The sequence below is a fragment of the Thalassophryne amazonica genome, chromosome 10, assembly GCF_902500255.1.
Source record: "Thalassophryne amazonica chromosome 10, fThaAma1.1, whole genome shotgun sequence".
Taxonomy (NCBI): Eukaryota; Metazoa; Chordata; class Actinopteri; order Batrachoidiformes; family Batrachoididae; genus Thalassophryne; species Thalassophryne amazonica.
Genome location: NC_047112.1, coordinates 115,343,651 through 115,363,524, shown reverse-complemented (window position 1 = coordinate 115,363,524; position 19,874 = coordinate 115,343,651). Strand labels below are relative to the sequence as shown.

Below are 19,874 nucleotides of genomic sequence, written 5' to 3'. Positions count from 1 at the left end.
TTTTTCATAAAAAAAATCTAAGTTTCTCCAGTTGGTGGAATAAAGCTTCTTTTATCTATACATAATTGGACAGAGAATGGACATGAAATATTGAAACAGAAAGTAGTATTTAGATGGAATATGTATTTAAAACTATAAGTAATTTTCAGAAACTATTTTGATGGGGTGGAACTTTTAAACTCCAGGTATTTGGACAGAAAGTAGTATTTTGGTGATTATTTTTTAAAACAACGTTGAATAAATAATAATAATAATAATAATGTGATCATTCATATCGCCAGGTGGCGCTGTGGCAAAAATTGAAGGATATAGTTTCAAATGCTCAGAAATAACTACACTTCCCATTAGCCTTTGCGATCGCCCTTGGTTAAACTGCAACATGGCCAACAAGGAACCCAGTGTAAGTGCGTTTCATATTATTGTTGTTTTGATTATTTTATGCGTCTGAATACGTGCATTGCGTAGAAGCTATAACGTTACGACTGAAATGAGATGGGCATTAATAAGTTACCTCTGAAAAAAAGCGTTGAGGTAAAACGGTGCTGTGTTGGCTAGGCTAATGTTAGCTTTGTGGTCACTAGAAGTTACTTTTAAGAAATTGGACAGAAAATCAGCTCTTGATTTAATGATATGGATAAAGATGATAATGATGATCAGTTTCAAGAATATGTTTGAGGCACATTTAATGTGCGTTAAACTTCTATAAACGGTGTGAGTGCACACCCGAGCTGGTTATCTGTAGGCCGGTGTCACGGTCTGAGATTACCACCAGTCTGAATTTACCAGGTAAAATGAGACTGTAGCAGCCACAGTCTGAACTTACCACCAGTCTGATTTTACCATGTTGGTATATTGAGACTTGTGTGTTATTGACCCTGGTCCAAATTTGCCAAGCAAATATATTAAATAATTTTTTAATTGGAACCACAAGTAAATCCTCTCACTTTCTATTGATGCTTATTGATTTAACCATTATAATTCTGGTTACTAGTTACCTAGCTAGTCTGAAATTTCCAGCCTGCAAGTCTGAATTTACCAGCTTGTCCACCTATAGATGAATATCACAAATATAGTCCCACTTCAAGTTTTCCGAATCAAAAGTGTGTGGAAAATGCAGTTATTTCAAAATACGTCTGCTCGGTTGAAGATCGCCACAAGAAATGGTAATTCTAGATCTCCCGGAAGTTGACCGCGGAAAAAAAAATCGATTTGCGCTTGCGCGTGGTAAAATGAGATCGGTGCAGACTCAGACCACGACACCGGAGGATGAAGGTGATGTTTGTACTCATGTCTGGACGCTACTTTTTAAATGTATTTTTATATAGACTATACCCTGATGGACATTGAGCTAAAAGTTCTCCACAATATATCCTGTGATTTTTTTTTTTTTTTTTTTTTTTTTTTTTGTCACAAGCCATAAATCTGTATAAGCATAAAAAAATATGAAAATTGTATGGTGCTAGTTTTATGTGTTTTATTGAGCAACATTCACTTTAGCAACATAAAAGCTTACAAATTGGCATTTATAATATGTATAATAACATGTCATAGTAACAGTCTTGATGAATTATTACAATGAAATGTAAATTTAGACTATAAAATCTTGCAAATTTGTGGAAAAATCGCTTTCTCAACTGATGTATTACACATCGGTGAATTTTAACACACACACACACAATACAGGTGAATGTCTCTAATCATCCCCATCACTGTCAGAAACATCATCCTGTGTTGCTTTATGTTGCGGGCTGAGTCTATTTGCTTGGTGGGCGGGTACGCAAGACTGTGGCAAAATGTCTATTTGCCCAATTGTCGTTGAATTAACCACAAATAGTCTATTCGCCTGCTCATGGTCAGGCCAAAGTCTTGACCTTTTTGCTGAAATGGCAATGGGATGTGGCTTTCTGTTTTTTTTTCCCCCGACCTGTGAAATTTCACTGTTTTTAAGTTTGTTTGTTTTTTATATATATGTATAAAGTTGATGGACTGGGTCCCTGTGTGAATTGTTTTTAATCCCTCTTTCTTGGTGATTCAGCAGATGGATTTCAGCCGGAGGTTTAACAAGCAAGCTTCGTAGTCACTTTTTTTTTTTGCCATACAGAATGCTTCGTATCTTACATTGTTCACATTTTCAATGGGTGGCATATGTATTTGCAAAGTACTTCAAAGGTGAAATGCTCCAGGTTAAAACTTCTATCCAGATTGGTTAACACTGTAACGTGATTGAAGTGATGACCACGAATGACACTATTGATGGATCCTGGAGCAACAACTTCTCTCTCTCTATCTATCTATCTATCTATATATATATATATATATATATATATATATATATATATATATATATATATATATGCTGAAGCTTGATCAAAAACTAGAACTACATGGTCCAGTTGTAGCTGGTCAGCATTTCGGAATCGTTTTTACAGTTGATGTCAGTTGCTGCAAGAGCTCCAGTTTGAGGACCTCCTGTTCGTGCGCGCACATATAAACAAAGAAAAGAAAAAAAAAAAACTGGCTGCTGCTGCAGTTCCTCGCTCACTGTCCCCTCAAATTCTGTCATCATTGTGTTATAAACCAGTCACCATTTGTTTTATTATACATCTGTCTAGTTAATAAAGTTATATTCACGGACGATTAGTTCACGGGTGCACGTGAAAAAAAAAACTGGCTGCTGCTGTGGTTCCTTGCTCTCTCTCCCCTCAAACTCTGTCATAATTGTGTTATAAACCAGTCACTATTTGTTTTATTATACATCTGTGTAGTTAATAAAGTTGTATTCACGAACGATTAGTTCACGGGCGCATGTGGAAAAAAAAGTGGCTGCTGCTGCGGTTCCTCACTCTCTCTTCCCTCAAACTTTGTCATAATTGTGTTATAAACCAGTCACCATTTGTTTTATTATACATCTGTGTAGTTAATAAATAAAATAATCTTCACGGATGATTCGTTTGCGTGTGCACGTGAAAAAAAAAAAACTGTCTGCCGCTGCTGCTGCTCTCCCCTCAAAACTCCTCCTCTGATGTATCAGACTCTTCCTCTCTGGGGAGAGTTTAAGGTTGATATAAGACTGACTTTTGGTTGCGCAAGTAATTTTTTTTTTTTTTGGTGCAAGTAATTTTTTTGTTGCTAGCACCAGTGCAAGTAGGTTAAAAAATGTATTTGGACCCATGTTTGCAAATCTCTTCAACCTGTATTGAATACACCACAAAGACAAGATATTTCATGTTCAAACTGATAAACTTTATTGTTTTTGTCTAAATATTTGCTCATTTTGAAATGGATGCCTGCAACACATTTCAAAAAAGTTGGGAGGGGGCAACAAAAGACTGGGAAAGTTGATGAATGCTCAAAGAACACCTGTTTGGAAACAGGTGAGTGTCATGATTGGGTATAAAAGGAGCATCCCCAAAAGGCTCAGCCGTTCACAAGCAGAGATGGGGCGAGGATCACCAGTTTGAGAACAACTGCATGGAAAAAATAGTCCAACAGTTTAAGAACAATGTTTCTCAGTGTTCAATTGCAAGGAATTTAAGGATTCCATCATCTACAGTCCATAATATAATCAGAAGGTATGATGTTAACTGTGCAAGGACATTCCCAGTAATTCCAAAATGATTCTCTAGCCTGTCGAGTAGATTATGATGATCCACCATATCAAATGCAGCGCTAAGCTCTAACAGCACTGGATCCATAGTGGTGTCTAAATCCACTGCAAGCACAACATCATTCACCACTTTAGTGAGCGCTGTCTCTGTGCAATGATATTTTCTAAAAGCAGCCGGCAGTGGCTCAAAGAGATTATTCTCAGTAAGGTGGTCCACGAGCTGCCGTGACACCCCTTTTCCAGAATTTTAGAACAAAATAATAGATTTGGTATTGTCCTATAGTTTTTCAATACACCAGGGTCAAGATTAGATTTCTTAAGTAATGGTTTAATCACTGCAGATTTGAAACATTTAGGAACAGATTCTGAGGTTAATGACAGAAGAATCATTTCCAACACAGTGTAGTGCTGTCACCCTTAGGAATTTCTGGACACGATTAATTGTCAGACAAATAATTGCGATTCACGAATATATTGTCTATTTTTTTTTCCTTTTTTCCCTTCTTTATATTCTACTACAACCCCTGGCAAAAATTATGGAATCACCGGCCTCGGAGGATGTTCATTCAATTGTTTAATTTTGTAGAAAAAAAGCAGATCAGACATGACACAAAACTAAAGTCATTTCAAATGGCAACTTTCTGGTTTTAAGAAACACTATAAGAAATCAGAAAAAAAAAATTGTGGCAGTCAGTAACGGTTACTTTTTTAAACCAAGCAGAGGGGAAAAAAATATGGAATCACTCAATTCTGAGGAAAAAATTATGGAATCATGAAAAACAAAAGAACGCTCCAACACATCACTAGTATTTTGTTGCACCACCTCTGGCTTTTATAACAGCTTGCAGTCTCTGAGGCATGGACTTAATGGGTGACAAACAGTACTCTTCATCAATCTGGCTCCAACTTTCTCTGATTGCTGTTGCCAGATCAGCTTTGCAGGTTGGAGCCTTGTCATGGACCATTTTCTTCAACTTCCACCAAAGATTTTCAATTGGATTAAGATCCGGACTATTTGCAGGCCATGATATTGACCCTATGTGTCTTTTTGCGAGGAATGTTTTCACAGTTTTTGCTCTATGGCAAGATGCATTATCATCTTGAAAAATGATTTCATCATCCCCAAACATCCTTTCAATTGATGGGATAAGAAAAGTGTCCAAAATATCAACGTAAACTTGTGCATTTATTGATGATGTAATGACAGCCATCTCCCCAGTGCCTTTACCTGACATGCAGCCCCATATCATCAATGACTGTGGAAATTTACATGTTCTCTTCAGGCAGTCATCTTTATAAATCTCATTGGAATGGCACCAAACAAAAGTTCCAGCATCATCACCTTGCCCAATGCAGATTCGAGATTCATCACTGAATATGACTTTCATCCAGTCATCCACAGTCCACAATTGCTTTTCCTTAGACCATTGTAACCTTGTTTTTTTCTGTTTAGGTGTTAATGATGGCTTTTGTTTAGCTTTTCTGTATGTAAATCCCATTTCCTTTAGGCGGTTTCTTACAGTTCGGTCACAGACGTTGAGTCCTGTTTCCTCCCATTCGTTCCTCATTTGTTTTGTTGTGCATTTTCAATTTTTGAGACATATTGCTTTAAGTTTTCTGTCTTGACGCTTTGATGTCTTCCTTGGTCTACCAGTATGTTTTCCTTTAACAACCTTCCCATGTTGTTTGTATTTGGTCCGGAGTTTAGACACAGCTGACTGTGAACAACCAACATCTTTTGCAACATTGCGTGATGATTTACCCTCTTTTAAGATTTTGATAATCCTCTCTTTTGTTTCAATTGACATCTCTCGTGTTGGAGCCATGATTCATGTCAGTCCACTTGGTGCAACGTGATCATTCCTTTTTAGATGCAGACTAACAAGCAGATCTGATTTGATGCAGGTGTTAGTTTTGGGGCTGAAAATTTACAGGGTGATTCCATAATTTATTCCTCAGAATTGAGTGAGTCCATATTTTTTCCCTCTGCTTGGTCTAAAAAAGTAACCATTACTGACTGCCACAATTATTTTTCCTGATTTCTTATAGTGTTTCTTAAAGCCAGAAAGTTGCTATTTGAAATGACTTTAGTTTTGTGTCACGTCTGTGATCTGCTTTTTTTTCTACAAAATTAAACAACTGAATGAACATCCTCAGAGGCCGGTGATTCCATAATTATTGCCAGGGGTTGTAGCATATGGTCCATTGATACTTATGTGTAGACACTAGTCCCTAGAGGCAACTATTTTTGGTTTCAAATCTGGGCAAATGCAGTCCCAGAAAATTCCGAATGTGACAAACAAGAAACAGGTGTCGTAAACAAGTCAATGCTGCTAAAAATACAGACTTGCAGAAACAAAGATACTATTCTGACAAGGTTTTGCACATAAGACTGGCATAGCATGTTTCAAGTACACACACATGTCAGAAGGTGGGGGTGACATGTCCCCCCTATCCCCCACTAGTGCAGTCACAGTTATTACAATATTCGCCAATTGCGATTATTTTTCAGATTCGCGAATATTTTTCATAATCGCGATTACCGTGAATTACTTATTTTATCCACAAAGTTGCATAAAACGACTCGGAATCTGTCATCGTGCAGCAGCAGCCGCACACTGCCTCACTCACTCTGTTTCCTCTCGTCTTGGTCGGATGGTTAGCGAGGCTCGGATAATAACACGGAGCATGAGGAGGTTCTGGTTCCAAAGAAACGTACCACGACATCGTTGTGGATGCATTTCGGTTTTAAGTAGGGCTGCCATGACTAGTCGACTAGTCATGACTACGTTGACAATTGAAATCATTAACAACTAATTTAGTAGTTGACAAGCCATTTATTTTATTCAAGTCTTTGTTTTTCCTCTCAATTCATAGTTTTAGGTAGCTGTCCTGCCGTCATTTGGACATTCAAATTTTGAATAAGACGGCGGATTAAAACAGTGGCCGTCTTATTCAAAGCCGTTTAAAATGGGTAGTTTAGGGAAGAAGCTGTGTGTGGGTGTGTGTGTGTGTGTGCGTGCGCACGCACGCGGAGTCAACTCGCTACAGACTGCGAGGGAGGGAGTGAGATTCCTGAACGGAGGCACAAGACGTTACGTTCTGCTGTGAACCATTAGTGCATTTAAGACAGCGAGTGCAGAGCAGAGAGAGGATTTTAACCCGAGAGAACGTTAAAAAAAGAAAAAAAAAAACCCTTGGGGCTGCCTTTACTCTCTGTACTTTCTCTACACGTGTGGTTCTGATGGCACCGACCTGTTCACACCATGTGCGTGTCGTATAATGAATTCATGAGATCACGAGATGAAATAAACGGTCAAATATCCTTAAAAAATGAGACCATATAAATGAACTGAGCAAAAATTACACACACGGGTTAAAAAAAAAACCCCTGCTGTGGAGAAGCTGTGCAGAGGCACAGATCACAAAAATCAGAATTTTAACAGCTGTTTATTTTCCAGAGGTATGTATTTGTTCAATCTTGAGCTTAATGCCGTGTTCAAGCACAAAACGTGACTGACTGAGGAAAAAAAGGATGACTTCATCACACTAAAATGAACTGGAGTCAGAATAAAAATACAAGCTGCTGATTTCTGTTGTTTTTCAAAGTTATTAAGCTGCAGCTATATGTTTTAATTATTTCAAAGTGAGTTGCCTCTATTGTATTCTGATTTATTCATACAAAAAAACAAAACAAAACATGGGGAGTGTAGTCAGCCTGCATTGTTGTGTTAAGTTTATATCAGTTTTCCTGAACATGACCAGGTGTTTTTCCTTCTTTAGAAGAGTTTGGTGTTTGCTTTAAATACACCCAAAATGTGCGCATACTCAGCCTTTTTCCGTGTTCGTTTCATACTTGCAGCTGCGTGTGTTCAGTTTTTAATGTGCACACAGTCGTGTGTACCATGCCGCTATGAAACCAGTTCAGTGCTATTTTCTGAGCACACACAGGTGCTGTGGGCTGTGTGATCATGTTCTCAGCTGATTCATCTGGATGCAGTACTCAGTTTTTGGTTGTGTACAGGAGCGCAGTGTTGCACAGACTTACATGCACAGGGCTCAAAATAGTACGTGCATGTGCTAGTTTGTGTACGTATTACTCGAGCGGTGCACGTAATTGTATACTGCACTTGCACTGGTGCAGGTAACTTTATCCAAGTTTTATCAACTATTTAGCACCAGTAGAATGAACCAATAAAGGAATAAATAAGGAAAAAAACAATTTCCAGTGTGTTGTCTTCATCTTAACTGCGTTTTATGACTCTCGCACACGGAGCGAGTTGCTGTGCTGTAATTGTTGTGTTCGCGCGTGCACATGTAAACAAAGAAAAGAAAAAAACTGGCTGTGGTTCCTCTCTCTCTCTGCCCTCAAACTCTGTCATCATTGTGTTATAAACCAGTCACCATTTGTTTTATTATATATCTGTGTAGTTAATAAAATTATCTTCATGGACGATTAGCTCGCGCGTGTGCACATTTAAAAAAAAAAAAAAAAAAAAAAAAAAAAAAACTGGCTGCCGCTCATGGATGCAGCTCCATGCTGCCACTGGGGAGAGGTCAATTAAAGTGATTTTTTTTTTTTTTCTGGCCATGATAATTTGTGCGCACGTTTTCCTTTAATTGAGCCCGCCAATTAATAAAAAGTGCTCTCAAATTAATAAAATGTGCGCATGTTTTCCTGGCCATGATAATTCGTGCGCATGTTTTCCTTTAATTGAGCCCTCGAATTAATAAAGCATGCGCACGTTTTCCTTTCGTTCAAAATGAACTTCATAATATGACCTAAATTGTCATCCTCATGAGGGGGAGACGCTTTGACCTCAGCATCCTTTTTAATGTGCTTAAACTCCAGATGATATGCTGGGCAGCTGGAGTTCTCTGTATGTCCTTGTGCGCCCAAACCATGATTTTACACTCTGACCAGATCCATTTCTAATGGGGAAATGTATCACACTGTCTCCTGGTTTGTTGGCTAATAGCCAATGTCAAGACAATATTGAGTGCACGTTTTACAAATTGTGGCCACGTTTAAGTAGATCGTGTCCTTGTTTTACTCAAACGATGCTTAAAACGTGCACCCAATATAATAAAACATGTGCCCAATATTATAAAACATGCACAATATCATAAAATGAGCACACAATATAATAAAACGTGCACACAATATCATAAAACGTGCACACAGTATAATAAAACGAGCGCACAGTATAATAAAACGTGTGCACAATATCATAAAACGTGCGCACAATATCATAAAACGTGCGCTCATTCTCTCCAAGTGCAAAATATTTTGCGATGACACTTCCAGGGCTCCGTAGTTCCTCGCTCTCTCTCCCCTGAAACTCTGTCACAATTGTGTTTTAAACCAGTTACCATTTGTTTTATTATACATGTGTAGTTAATAAATCAAATAATCATCACGAATGATTCGTTCGCGCGCGCACGTGAAAAAAAAATTGAGGGGAGACCAGCAGCAGCGGCAAACTCTCCCCAGAGAGGAAGTGTCTGACACATCAGAGGAGGAGTTTTAAGGTTGATATAAGACTGTCTTTTGGTTGTGCAAGTAACTGTTTTTTGGTGCAAGTAATTTTTTTGTTACTGGCACCAGTGCAAGTAGGTTAAAAAATGTATTTCGACCCCTGATGCAGAAACGCTGTGCTGCGTTGACCTGCTTAAAACTGCGTTCAGCGCTCTACGCTTTCTTACGCCAAAGAAAATTAAACGTTTAATTTCTTCCCTCCTACACATGTAGCCCTCAACATACTGCTGCGTAGGGAGAAAAAACTCGATGTAGAGCTGCTAAAAGTGGGCGTAGAGCTGCTCATTGCAGCGTAGACGATACGTCACAATGAGCAGCTCTACGAATACGCCAATGTGAAAGGAGCTTAAATACAGAATACAGTAGTTCTGGGATCCCATCAAAATTAGAAATCATGTAATGACACAGATATTTTGGTAAAAACTGGTATAATTAGAGTTCTGCTGGTAAACAAATGGGGATGTCAAACTAAATGACCATTGCTGCTGATAGACCAGTAGTAGTTATCCATGTGTGGCAAACTAAACTTTGTTCGACATTTCCACCTTGTCATTAAACCAAACTTTATCTTTAAAATCCACTGATGTACCCTGATTGTAAAACAGTCCAATTGGAATAAGTGCGTATAGAAAATGAATGAATGTCAACACCTCTGTGAAATATGTAACGGGAATAACCTCTAATTTTTACACACGCTCATCTCTCTCGCTCTCTCTCTCTCCCTCTCTCCAAAAATCACAAAAACTGATGTGAAAAGTGAAAATTGCTACATCACACACAACCACCTTAGTTAAGTGATTAAAAATAAAAAAAAATGTTGTGCAGCAGTATATAATGCTCATTATGTTCACAATGCTCTATTTTAGCAAAGTCCATAGACTGCAATTTATTTTTATACTTCATATTTCTGTAATTGTTTTTGAGAATGAATTTTTTCCTTCACTATTTGTGCGTTTCTGAGAGCCTGTATATGTGCTTTGCAGTTTGAGTGGCGATATAAAAAATTATACATGCTATTAAATGTGATTTAGATGAATTAATTGCGAACCTTGTAATCAATTACATTTGTTTTTTTGTAATCACCTGACAGCACTAATACATACACAGATGGATGGTTAGATACACACAAACATATTTGGGGTATTTGGAAAGTGACCTGTTGGGCTCAGCATAGAGCCCTGCTGACGTTCCATTATTTTCAGTGAGAGCTCTGGCTGTCGCCGTGGCAACCCCGCCCCATGATGGCACTTGCTGTCAGAAGTTAAAAATTTTCAACTTTGGCCATTTACTGTAGTGACCAGGACAAACTGGAAGTTCTTTTACCTTTAATGAACGTAATTTTTGTGATTACAGATGGATTAATGCATATTCTCACAAAAAGTTAACTTTTTAATCAGAGACGAGGTTTCCTGTTTTAAGGATAACACGGTGCAAAATGGTAACTTTGGTGTATCTTTCAATTCAGTAAATTGTCTGTGATGCTGGCATTGGAAGACGTTCCTCAGGTCATCACCAACAAGCTGCTGCTGCAGACGACAGCAATTCTATGACCAAATCTGTGATTGTTTTTCTGCCTCCATGCTTTTAGCATCTGCATTAAAAAGACAGGAAAAAAGTGTTAATTTACTGGCAGCTTTAAGTCCATGTCTCATGTTCTGACAACACGTTTAATTGTTTTTCCATTCTGTTTCTTTCTCATCCCCAAATACCTTTCAGCGCTTTGCTCAGCATCTTAAGGATCTGGCAGGCCGGATGTCTTCGGGTGGCAGGGGGGCTGGATTAGGACTGAAGCTTCTACTTGCAGGTGGAGCGCTCGCATATGGTGTGAGGGAAGCCACCTACACAGGTACATATACAGATAAAGTCCCTGCGGCTGCTCACTTGTTTTCACTCGGGGTTGCCACAGCAGATTCCAGGTGGATCTGCATGTTGAATTGGCAGAATTTTTAGGCCGGATGCGCTTCCTGATACAACTCCACATTACAGGTAGAAACATGGCAGGGGTGGAGTTTGAACCGGGAACTTTCCACACTAAAACTAAGTGCATAAACACAGACATACAGATGCTGGTTACAAAATGTCCACATACATTTTGACTTTTAGCATTTTTTTGTTCATCTCCGCAAAAGAAGTTGGAGGTGGTTATGTTTTCACCCCTTTTTGTTAATCTTGTCAAAGTAATTCAACAAGACTATGTTGGTCTGTTGGTTTGTTTGTCTGTTTGTTTACCTGTGATCTCCATTTGGTCCCTCGCAGCCCTGACGCGGACTGAGCGGACGGCTCAGAGCGCGCTGTGTCAAAAACACACCGTTCATCACGCCACAATGTGCAGCTCTTAAAAAGCTGACACACGGACACGCACATTTTTTTTTTTTTTACACATTTGAGAGATTGTTTTACAATAATGGCCCCATATGCAAATCAGTCCACTCTAAAAACCTTAACTGTGCTCTGCTTAATTTTGTCTGGTGAAACATTTTTACACTTATAAATATTGAGTAAATTAAGAAGCTGTTAAATCGTTTAAATTTACTTGATGATGTTGGTAAATCAAAGTAAAAATGATCAGTAGAAGTCGTTCTTTCCAAATATTCTGAATGAAATTTACCAAAAAAATTAAGGATCTTCCAAAAATATAATTTGTTAACCAAATGCAAATTTATTTCAATGAAATAAACTTAAATCATTAATGTAAAGTTAAGGTAAAATGAACTGTTATCTTTTCGGCATTTTATTTGTATATCCAACTCAATCAATAAATTGAATGTGTTTCAGAGATTTTGTTGAGGCGCTGCAGCTGTTTCTTACTGTGAAATATAAAAAGACTTTTTAGAGTGAGTGAAAACTGAAAGTAAAATTGCTAAAACACCAAACACACCTTTTGATAAGACTTGCAAGTGTACCACTAACTTTCTCTTCTTTTCTCTCAGCCACCGAATTTGAAATGTTTCCTCCGTGGTACGGTGGCTGGGAAGTGCAAATCAGTCAGTTGTGAAAACTGAAAGAAAAACAGCAAAAAGATGTTTCAACAAGACTGGTCAGTGTTCCACTGACTTTTCATTTGTTTGTTAGTTTGTTCACCTTAAATATGGAGCATTTTTCATCTGATTGACTTGAAATTTGGTCAGATCATGCAGATTGATAGTATCCATAAGCCTATGATTTTTGGGGTGGTTCCAGTAATATTTACCACTGATAATTGGGTCAAATATCACAAATTTTGGGAAAATAAATGAAAAGCTGCTTGATGGCAACAACTGGTATTACAGCTGTACCTTAATAATGGTCTCAAAACTACCTGCTTCATTTATTGACCGTGTCAAAAGTTTGTCTGAAAAAAAAAAACCCTCCTGCTTTAAATAAAGGCCAGGCATTTTGTGGATTAAAACCATTACATTTTGCAATTAAATGTAATGAGTCACTCTTTGTTCTGCTCGTGGCCACGCAATGGCGTCAGCGTGCATGTGACCCTTCTAAAGTCGTCTGACGTTTTTTGCTACAACCTCCAAATCAATATGGTGTGTGCTTTTTCCTCCATGATTTTCGGCTCATTTGAGCGTCTTTTTCCATCTGTGTGTTGTTCAGATTTGCAGAGTTTCCTGCCAAAAGTATTTGATCCATGATCGAAGTGTAATCAGTCTGTGCACTTCAGAAACTTATAAAATATTACGGGACTAAAAGGAGTGAAAAAACGATAAGATGTGCATCACAGCCTTTGTGGTGTTGTTGAGCAGGTGTCTGGCTGCGGGACGGTTCACAGCCCGCAGAGCGGCTGTGATCTAAAGCGGTTCTGTTTGGTTCATTACACCCAGGGAACCGTGTGACACTGACACCATCTTACAGGCACCAAGCAACGTTTTGTTAAAAACCATTTTGTCGTCGTTAACAGGCTTCCGTTCAAAATACTTATGGAGTGTGTCTGCTTTCGTCCATTGTGTGTTTTATTTTTTTTTTTTTACCATAATTAAAGACGCCATAGTTAAATGTGTCAAACATAAGGCGCTTGTCACGCTGCAATAGAGCCTTAAAAAGTGGCGTAAAAAATGTAGTTTAGGTGCATAAAACGTGTCAAATACACGAGACTGTGCACATCACAATGTGCATAAAAACCCGTGTTCCCTTTGTGATTTGTGCACATTGTGTTGTGCTGTTTTCCACATGATGAGGAATTTTAGTGTTTGACAAACTCTTCTTCTTATCACGTGATCATATGCATACAAAGTTGATACATAGATGTCATACATTTGAAGATATTTATTATGTGAGCATTTGTTGATTTCTTTTACACAGTCGAAGTGTTACAAATGCACACACTGAGACATGTGCACTCCTACATTATGATAAGAAATCTTGATTTGTATCCCACAATATGATGAGCTGCTCAAACTAATGATAGTCACGGAGCAAAATGGATACAATTTTTAAGGATTTAGAACTGGATTGGGACATGAATCAGTCGTGCAAATCAATCAGTCATGAAAACTGAAAGTAAAACAGCTAAAAGACTTTTCGACAAGACTGGTCAGTGTTCCACTGACTTTTCATTTGTTTGTTTGTTAATTTGTTCACCTTAAATTTGGAGCATTTTCATCTGATTGGCTAGAAATTTGGTCAGACCATGTAGACTGCCTGTGTGATTTGTGAAGTGGTTCCAATAATATTTAACACTGATAATTGGGTCAAACTTCACAAATTTTGAGAAAATAAATGAAAAATCAGCCCGTGGCAAACACTGGAATTACAGCTTTCTGTTATCAGACGGCACCGCCTGGTGGCAAAAACCAGAAGTACAGGCAGATGGGCTGTGATCTGAAGCGGCACTCTTTGCGTCGTCACACTCGGATCTGTGTGAAACTTCAGACAACAAGCAGCATTTTGTTAATAATCTCCGCTTACATTTCCTCGTCGTCGCTCGAACAGACTTCTGTTCAGGTAAAATACTTGTGAACTTTGTCTGGTTTCATGCATTGCAGCGCTTTTTTTTTTTTTGTGGTAGTAATTTTGGGTTTCAGCTTTTTTTGTGTGTGTGTTTCACCACTTTCATCCCTGCAAAAAAAAAAAAAAAAAATCCAATTTCTTTCAAATTTGACAGCTTTATATAGGACTAGCTGAGTTACCTGTTCTTCGTACAGGTAACAGAAAAGAAATTTAGCCATGTCATTGAATATTTCGTGTCACTTTAGTTAAGGTATAGTAAGCTGCATTGTATGTATGTTGTCATCATTAATTTTCATAGAACAATTTGTGACATTCATGTGACTCAAGTGACTGATGATAAAGATGATGTCCTATCACGACAATGCTATCATGTTCTTAGTGTTTCAGCAGCTGTTTCCCCAGTTCGATTACATTTCATCTATTTAGCACTTGGGGTTTTACGACCAGGGGTCGAAATACATTTTTAACCTACTTGCACTGGTGCCAGTAACAAAAAAATTACTTGCACCAAAAAAAAGTTACTTGCACAACCAAAAGTCAGTCTTATATCAACCTTAAAACTCCGCCGCTGATGTGTCAGACTCTTCCTCTCTGGGGAGAGTTTGCGGCAGACATTTTTTTTTCCACATGCGCACGCGAAAGAATCTTTCTTTCTTTTTCTTTTCTCTTATTTATATAGCGCCAAATCACAACAACAGTTGCCCCAAGGTGCTCCATATTGCAAGGCAAAAGCCATACAATAATTACAGAAAAACCCCAACGGTCAAAACGACCCCTTATGAGCAAGCACTTGGCGACAGTGGGAAGGATCGTCCGTGAAGATTATTTTATTTATTAACTACACAGATGTATAATAAAACAAATGGTGACTGGTTTATAACACAATTATGACAGAGTTTGAGGGGGGAAAGTGCGAAGAACCGCAGCAGCAGCCAGTTTTTTTTTCTTTTCTTTGTTTATATATATATATATATATATATATATATATATATATATATATATATATATATATATATATATGTATATGTATATATATATGTATATGTATATGTGGACAGGAGGTCCTCAAACTCTCAAGCTCCAGTTATTTGCTGCAGCTCTGGCAGCAAATAATGAAACTCATGAGGATGTTGTGAACCCAGGGACAGCGCCGCTGGTGACGTTTGTCAGCTTTCCACAACAAATAGAGCACAGCAACTCGCTCCGTGTGTGAGTCATAAAATGCTGGGACAACGAAGACAACACATTGGAAATTTTTTTCCTTATTTATTCCTTTATTGGTTCTGGGCCTGGGCAATTTGGCCTAAAAATAAAATCTCAGATATTTTCAGAAAAAAATTCGACTTTCGATTTCCCCCCCCACTTTTATAAAGAAAACATTTAATACAGATGATACAGATAACTCAAAACAAGTTTTGCTTTTATTTTATTAAAAACTTAAAACTAACCCCTACTTACTCACTGGTATTGAAGCTCCAACTGTTCTTTTGATTTAAAAAATACACTTGGGTAAATGATTCCACCAGAGTAAGCTGCTTTTTAGTGGGAGTTTACGCTCTTGTTCCCCTCGTAATGTGTAGCATTTCTCCCACACAGCTGGATGCCTCTGTTTTAGATGCTGGAATAAGTTTGTTGTGCGGCTGCGTTTTGTTGCAATGGGCTTTCAGGGTTCACCCCAGATATTTTTAGTATAGTGGTGCTATTGGCAATTATCACCCGAGGTTGTGAGCCATTTTGACTGGTTTGAGATGCATTGAAAGCAAGAATAATAGACAAAAAATGACAGTTATGTTGTAATATCAAAGTTCTTTTTTGCATGTTTCTACGTTAATAAAATAAATACATTGAAAAGTTTAAAAACACAATATTTGGTGGACATAACATTTGCTGCCCTCTTCAAAAATGACACACTGTACCTTTAATCCAGTCAGACAGGCAGAGTTTTTTTGTCATGTTGACAGTTTAGTTTTTTCTTATAAACATTTCTGAGTGTGATTGCATACTTTTTAAAAACAATATAACCCCTTATTGTCTTGTTTGAACACAAGCTAAATCTGGACTAATTTGATTGTCAAATCAAAATCAAATTTATTGCAAAGTAAGTTCTCACATACAAGTAATTTGATCTGGTGTCATTGGTGCATAAACAACAATAATAAAAATAAAATGAAAAAAAAAAACTCTTCTGTAAGAAGTAAAGAAGTAAATTTGCTCTTTTAAAGATGAAACTCTGGATGGAAAAACTTTCTGAATCAGTTTTTCACACTTTACTGTTTCACTGAGGCTGTGTGCTGAAGATGATGGTTTATTAAAGTAGACCTGCATTGAAATAAATGTGGTCAGATCTCAGAAAGAAATAGCTGATATGTATTTATAAGACCCTTGTGAATGCAGTAAAGTAAATCTGTAAGCCCAGATTTGTAATTCAGCGGAGAAATCTTCGTTTAAAAATGACAAATTTGCAGCTAAAATTTAGCCCTCTGTGAAAACAGTTTGTACAGCCGTATCATTTCCATGACGTCAGGGACAAGACGACGCGCTCCCACCTTCAGTCCGATCCCGCATTGAAATTGATTTTATCTGTTAGTAATGTTACTTATACACGTCCTGGTTTCAACATCCAAAAGTAAGCTGCAATGAATGTGAGATACAGATCTGTGTGCTCAGATCAGCAACGACATCGACAGCGGGCGCCGTTCTTCCTCTCCCGCTCTCTGCCTCCGCTGCGCTTATTAAGTCTGCGGGCTCGTTAACGAGCTCGTTAACCGCCGACGCGGGCCACTCACACCGCCCGTGTCTGCTTTGCAGCCGGTGTTGTGTCAGATTCAGCGCACAACACCGGCATCACCTCTCTGTCTACTGAATGGAGCTGCAGCACACTTGGCACAAGTCCTGAGATTACGCTCGCTGTTTTAATGCGAAGCGGCTGGTACACCTGTTGCTGCAAGGACAGACTTCTTGCGGCAAAATCCACAGCACCGCACGTTTCGGCAATCGGAGCCCCAGAGCTCCATGGACGCTGAGAGAGGTTTATATATTTTTAATGACTGGGATTCTTTGCGGGTCTCGCCAGAGGCGAAAGACAGTAGATTTTCATTGCGACACCACTCAGTCAAACGGGCGTATGAAAAAGTCCCCCCAAATTTTTTTCAAGCACAAATAAAAGAAATGTGTACTCACCAAACGTGCCGCAAGACAATATGAAGTTTTAAAAAAAGTAGATCCTTCCATATAAGACAAGAAAAAGGTGCAGATGCAAACTGACGTAAATCCACAAATTACAATTGGCGCAATGCAAGCTGGGAGAGGGTCTTGTCCGTGACGTCTCGGCAGCGTCCATGATGACAGGGACAATTTGTGGAGGGCTAAATGTTAGCTGTAAATTTGTCATTTTCAAATGAAGATTTCTCCATTGAATGACAGATCTGGGCTTGCAGATTTAAGCCTCGGTCCCACCCAGTGAAGAAGGAGCTCTGCACCCTGTTTTTTTTTTTGTTTCGTGAGCTATCGTGGCATTATAGTGGCTCAGAGTGGCTCTTAGAGGCATTATGTTCAGTTAACGAGGCTCCTCTCTGAGCGTGGCGCTAATTTCAAGCTGTTCAAAATTTAGCAACAACAGCGTGGCGCAGTTTGTGTTCGAGTTACTGCGACGGCTTAGAGGCATTTGCGTGGTGCTTACGAGTCTGCAAAAAGTCCATTATCCGTGCACCTGGCACCTTCGCAGGACCTGAGAGGCTATTTTTGGAGCGGCTCCTCCTCTTGCGCACACAATTGCACCTGCTCTGTGCACTGGACTCTATATATTTTGTAGTGGATTAATCATTTTCTGCCAAACTTCTAATCACTTCTGGCATCACAGAGGACTGTTTCATCTGGACACTTTTTTCTTCTCTTTCCTGCTCCATGTAGGATGTATTTTGAGCAGCTTAAGGTAATTATTTTTAATGTTTTTTTATAGCTTGATAAAACACTTCCTTGCTATAAAAGTATGTCTGTATGTTGATGTCTGTTGTATGTAAAAGTATGTTGATTTAATATCTTGTTAATGGATCACTGTGTGCGCGCACTGAGGCAGGACCTGAGAGGCTGTTTTTGGAGCGGGTCTCCTCTTTGCGCACCAAATTCCACCTGCTCTGTGCGCTGGACTCTATATAAAATAATTATTTTGTAGCGGATTAATCATTTTCTGTCAAACGTTGGATGCTGAAAATACCTCTAATCACTTCTGGAATTAATGGATCACATGAGCTCCACTGTGTGTGCGCACTGACGCAGTGACTCATCATCACGCTTCAAACGAGCATTTAGGCAGAACGCCAGCTCACAAAAGAGTGATATTTCAGTCAATATTGGATGAACACAAAGTTAAAATTTGGGTGACTGTGTGAAAGTGGATGTGTGTTTAAACCCATGGAAGATAATAACTCCAGTTGAGCAGCTAAGAGCAGGAGCTGTGCGGTAACACAGATGGAGAGCGTGCAAAAGACCGATTTTGAAAACATAACACAAAGTTAAAAGTTGTATCATGGTGACTTGTAAGCTGTGGAAGAAATAAAGAAATATATATATTGAAAATGATCCACAGGTGTATATAATAAAACGGCCACCTCATTCTGTATGCACAATGGCACCGCGCGCAAAAGAGCGCTTTTGCAGAAATAAACAGACGAACACAAAGTCAAAAGTGGAATCACGTTGTAAAAATGATTGTGCTTAAAGCCAGGGAAAAAATAAAGCCAGCAAGCCACAGATGGAAAGGAAGCCACTTAGAAAGAGCAGAGAGGCAGCTGTCCATGAAAGGACAACAGCAGCACGCGCGCAAAAGAGCGATTTTGCAGAAATAAACGGACAAACATAAAGTTTTGTGTGTTTAAAGCCGCAAAAAAAAAAAAAAAAGAGGGCCGCGGAGCCAGCGAGGAGCACAGAGGCGGCTCTCCAGGAAACTGTGGTTCGGGTCTAGCTGGTCTGGTGCATTACAGGTGGACAGCAGCCTGGCGCACAGCACACAACTGCGGAACTGTGATGGAGTGTCTATTTTCGGACTGCGTTTAAAAAAAAAAAAAAAGGGACATCTTTAAATGCTGCTGTGAATCTGTGAATTGAAAACCCGCACTTTGAAGGGACCAGGTGTGGGAGAGCTGGAGGTTTGGACCAAACTCATGCCTAAACGTGCGCCAACATGGCGTTATCATGGCGCTATCGTGGCGCTATCATGGCACTACGTGGCTTAGTGTGGCTGATGCGAGCCATTCGAGGCTGTAATGACAGGTTGGTCGTGGCTCACTAGAGGCTACACGGCAAATGCGGGGTACAGAGAGGCACATAGTGGCACCTTCATGGTGGATACGTGTTAAGATGAAAACGTGGCTCATTCTTAAAATAATCACACCACACCCATGCGTGGCTCCTTCTTCAGCCTTCATTATTCGGTGGGACCGAGGCTTAACTTTACTACATTCAGAAGGGTCTCATGTGTTAATGCAAGTCATTTTTTGTTCAAAAAATCTGACTGCATTTTTTCAGTGCAGGTCTCCTTTAAAATTGCTTTGCTACTTTTTTTTTTTTTTTTTTTTTTTTTTACAGCGTGGCACGTCTGTTGTTCACACTTTCTTTCTCTCTGTGTCTCTCTCTCTCTCTCTCTCTGTCTTTCTCATCTCTCTGTCTCTGTCTCTCTCTCTGTCTCTGTCTCTGTCTCTCTTTCTCTTCTCTCTCTCTCTTTCTCTTCTCTCTCTCTCTTGCTGTCTTTCTCTTCTCTCTCTCTCTCTCGCTGTCTTTCTCTTCTCTCTCTCT

The 19,874-nt window shown here is 39.0% G+C and overlaps 1 protein-coding gene across 2 annotated transcripts in view; it reads left to right on the top strand.

Annotated features, from left to right (window-relative positions):
* Positions 1–310: 310 nt before the first annotated feature.
* The window catches only part of LOC117519390 (prohibitin-2-like), a 106,739-nt gene continuing 87,175 nt past the window's right edge, over positions 311–19,874 (top strand). For both annotated transcript variants that reach the window (XM_034180738.1, XM_034180739.1), the window contains exons 1-2: positions 311–400; positions 10,863–10,992. In XM_034180738.1, the coding sequence (XP_034036629.1) occupies positions 380–400; positions 10,863–10,992 (151 nt within the window). In that variant the 5' untranslated portion in view covers positions 311–379. The remainder of the gene's footprint in view (positions 401–10,862; positions 10,993–19,874) is intronic.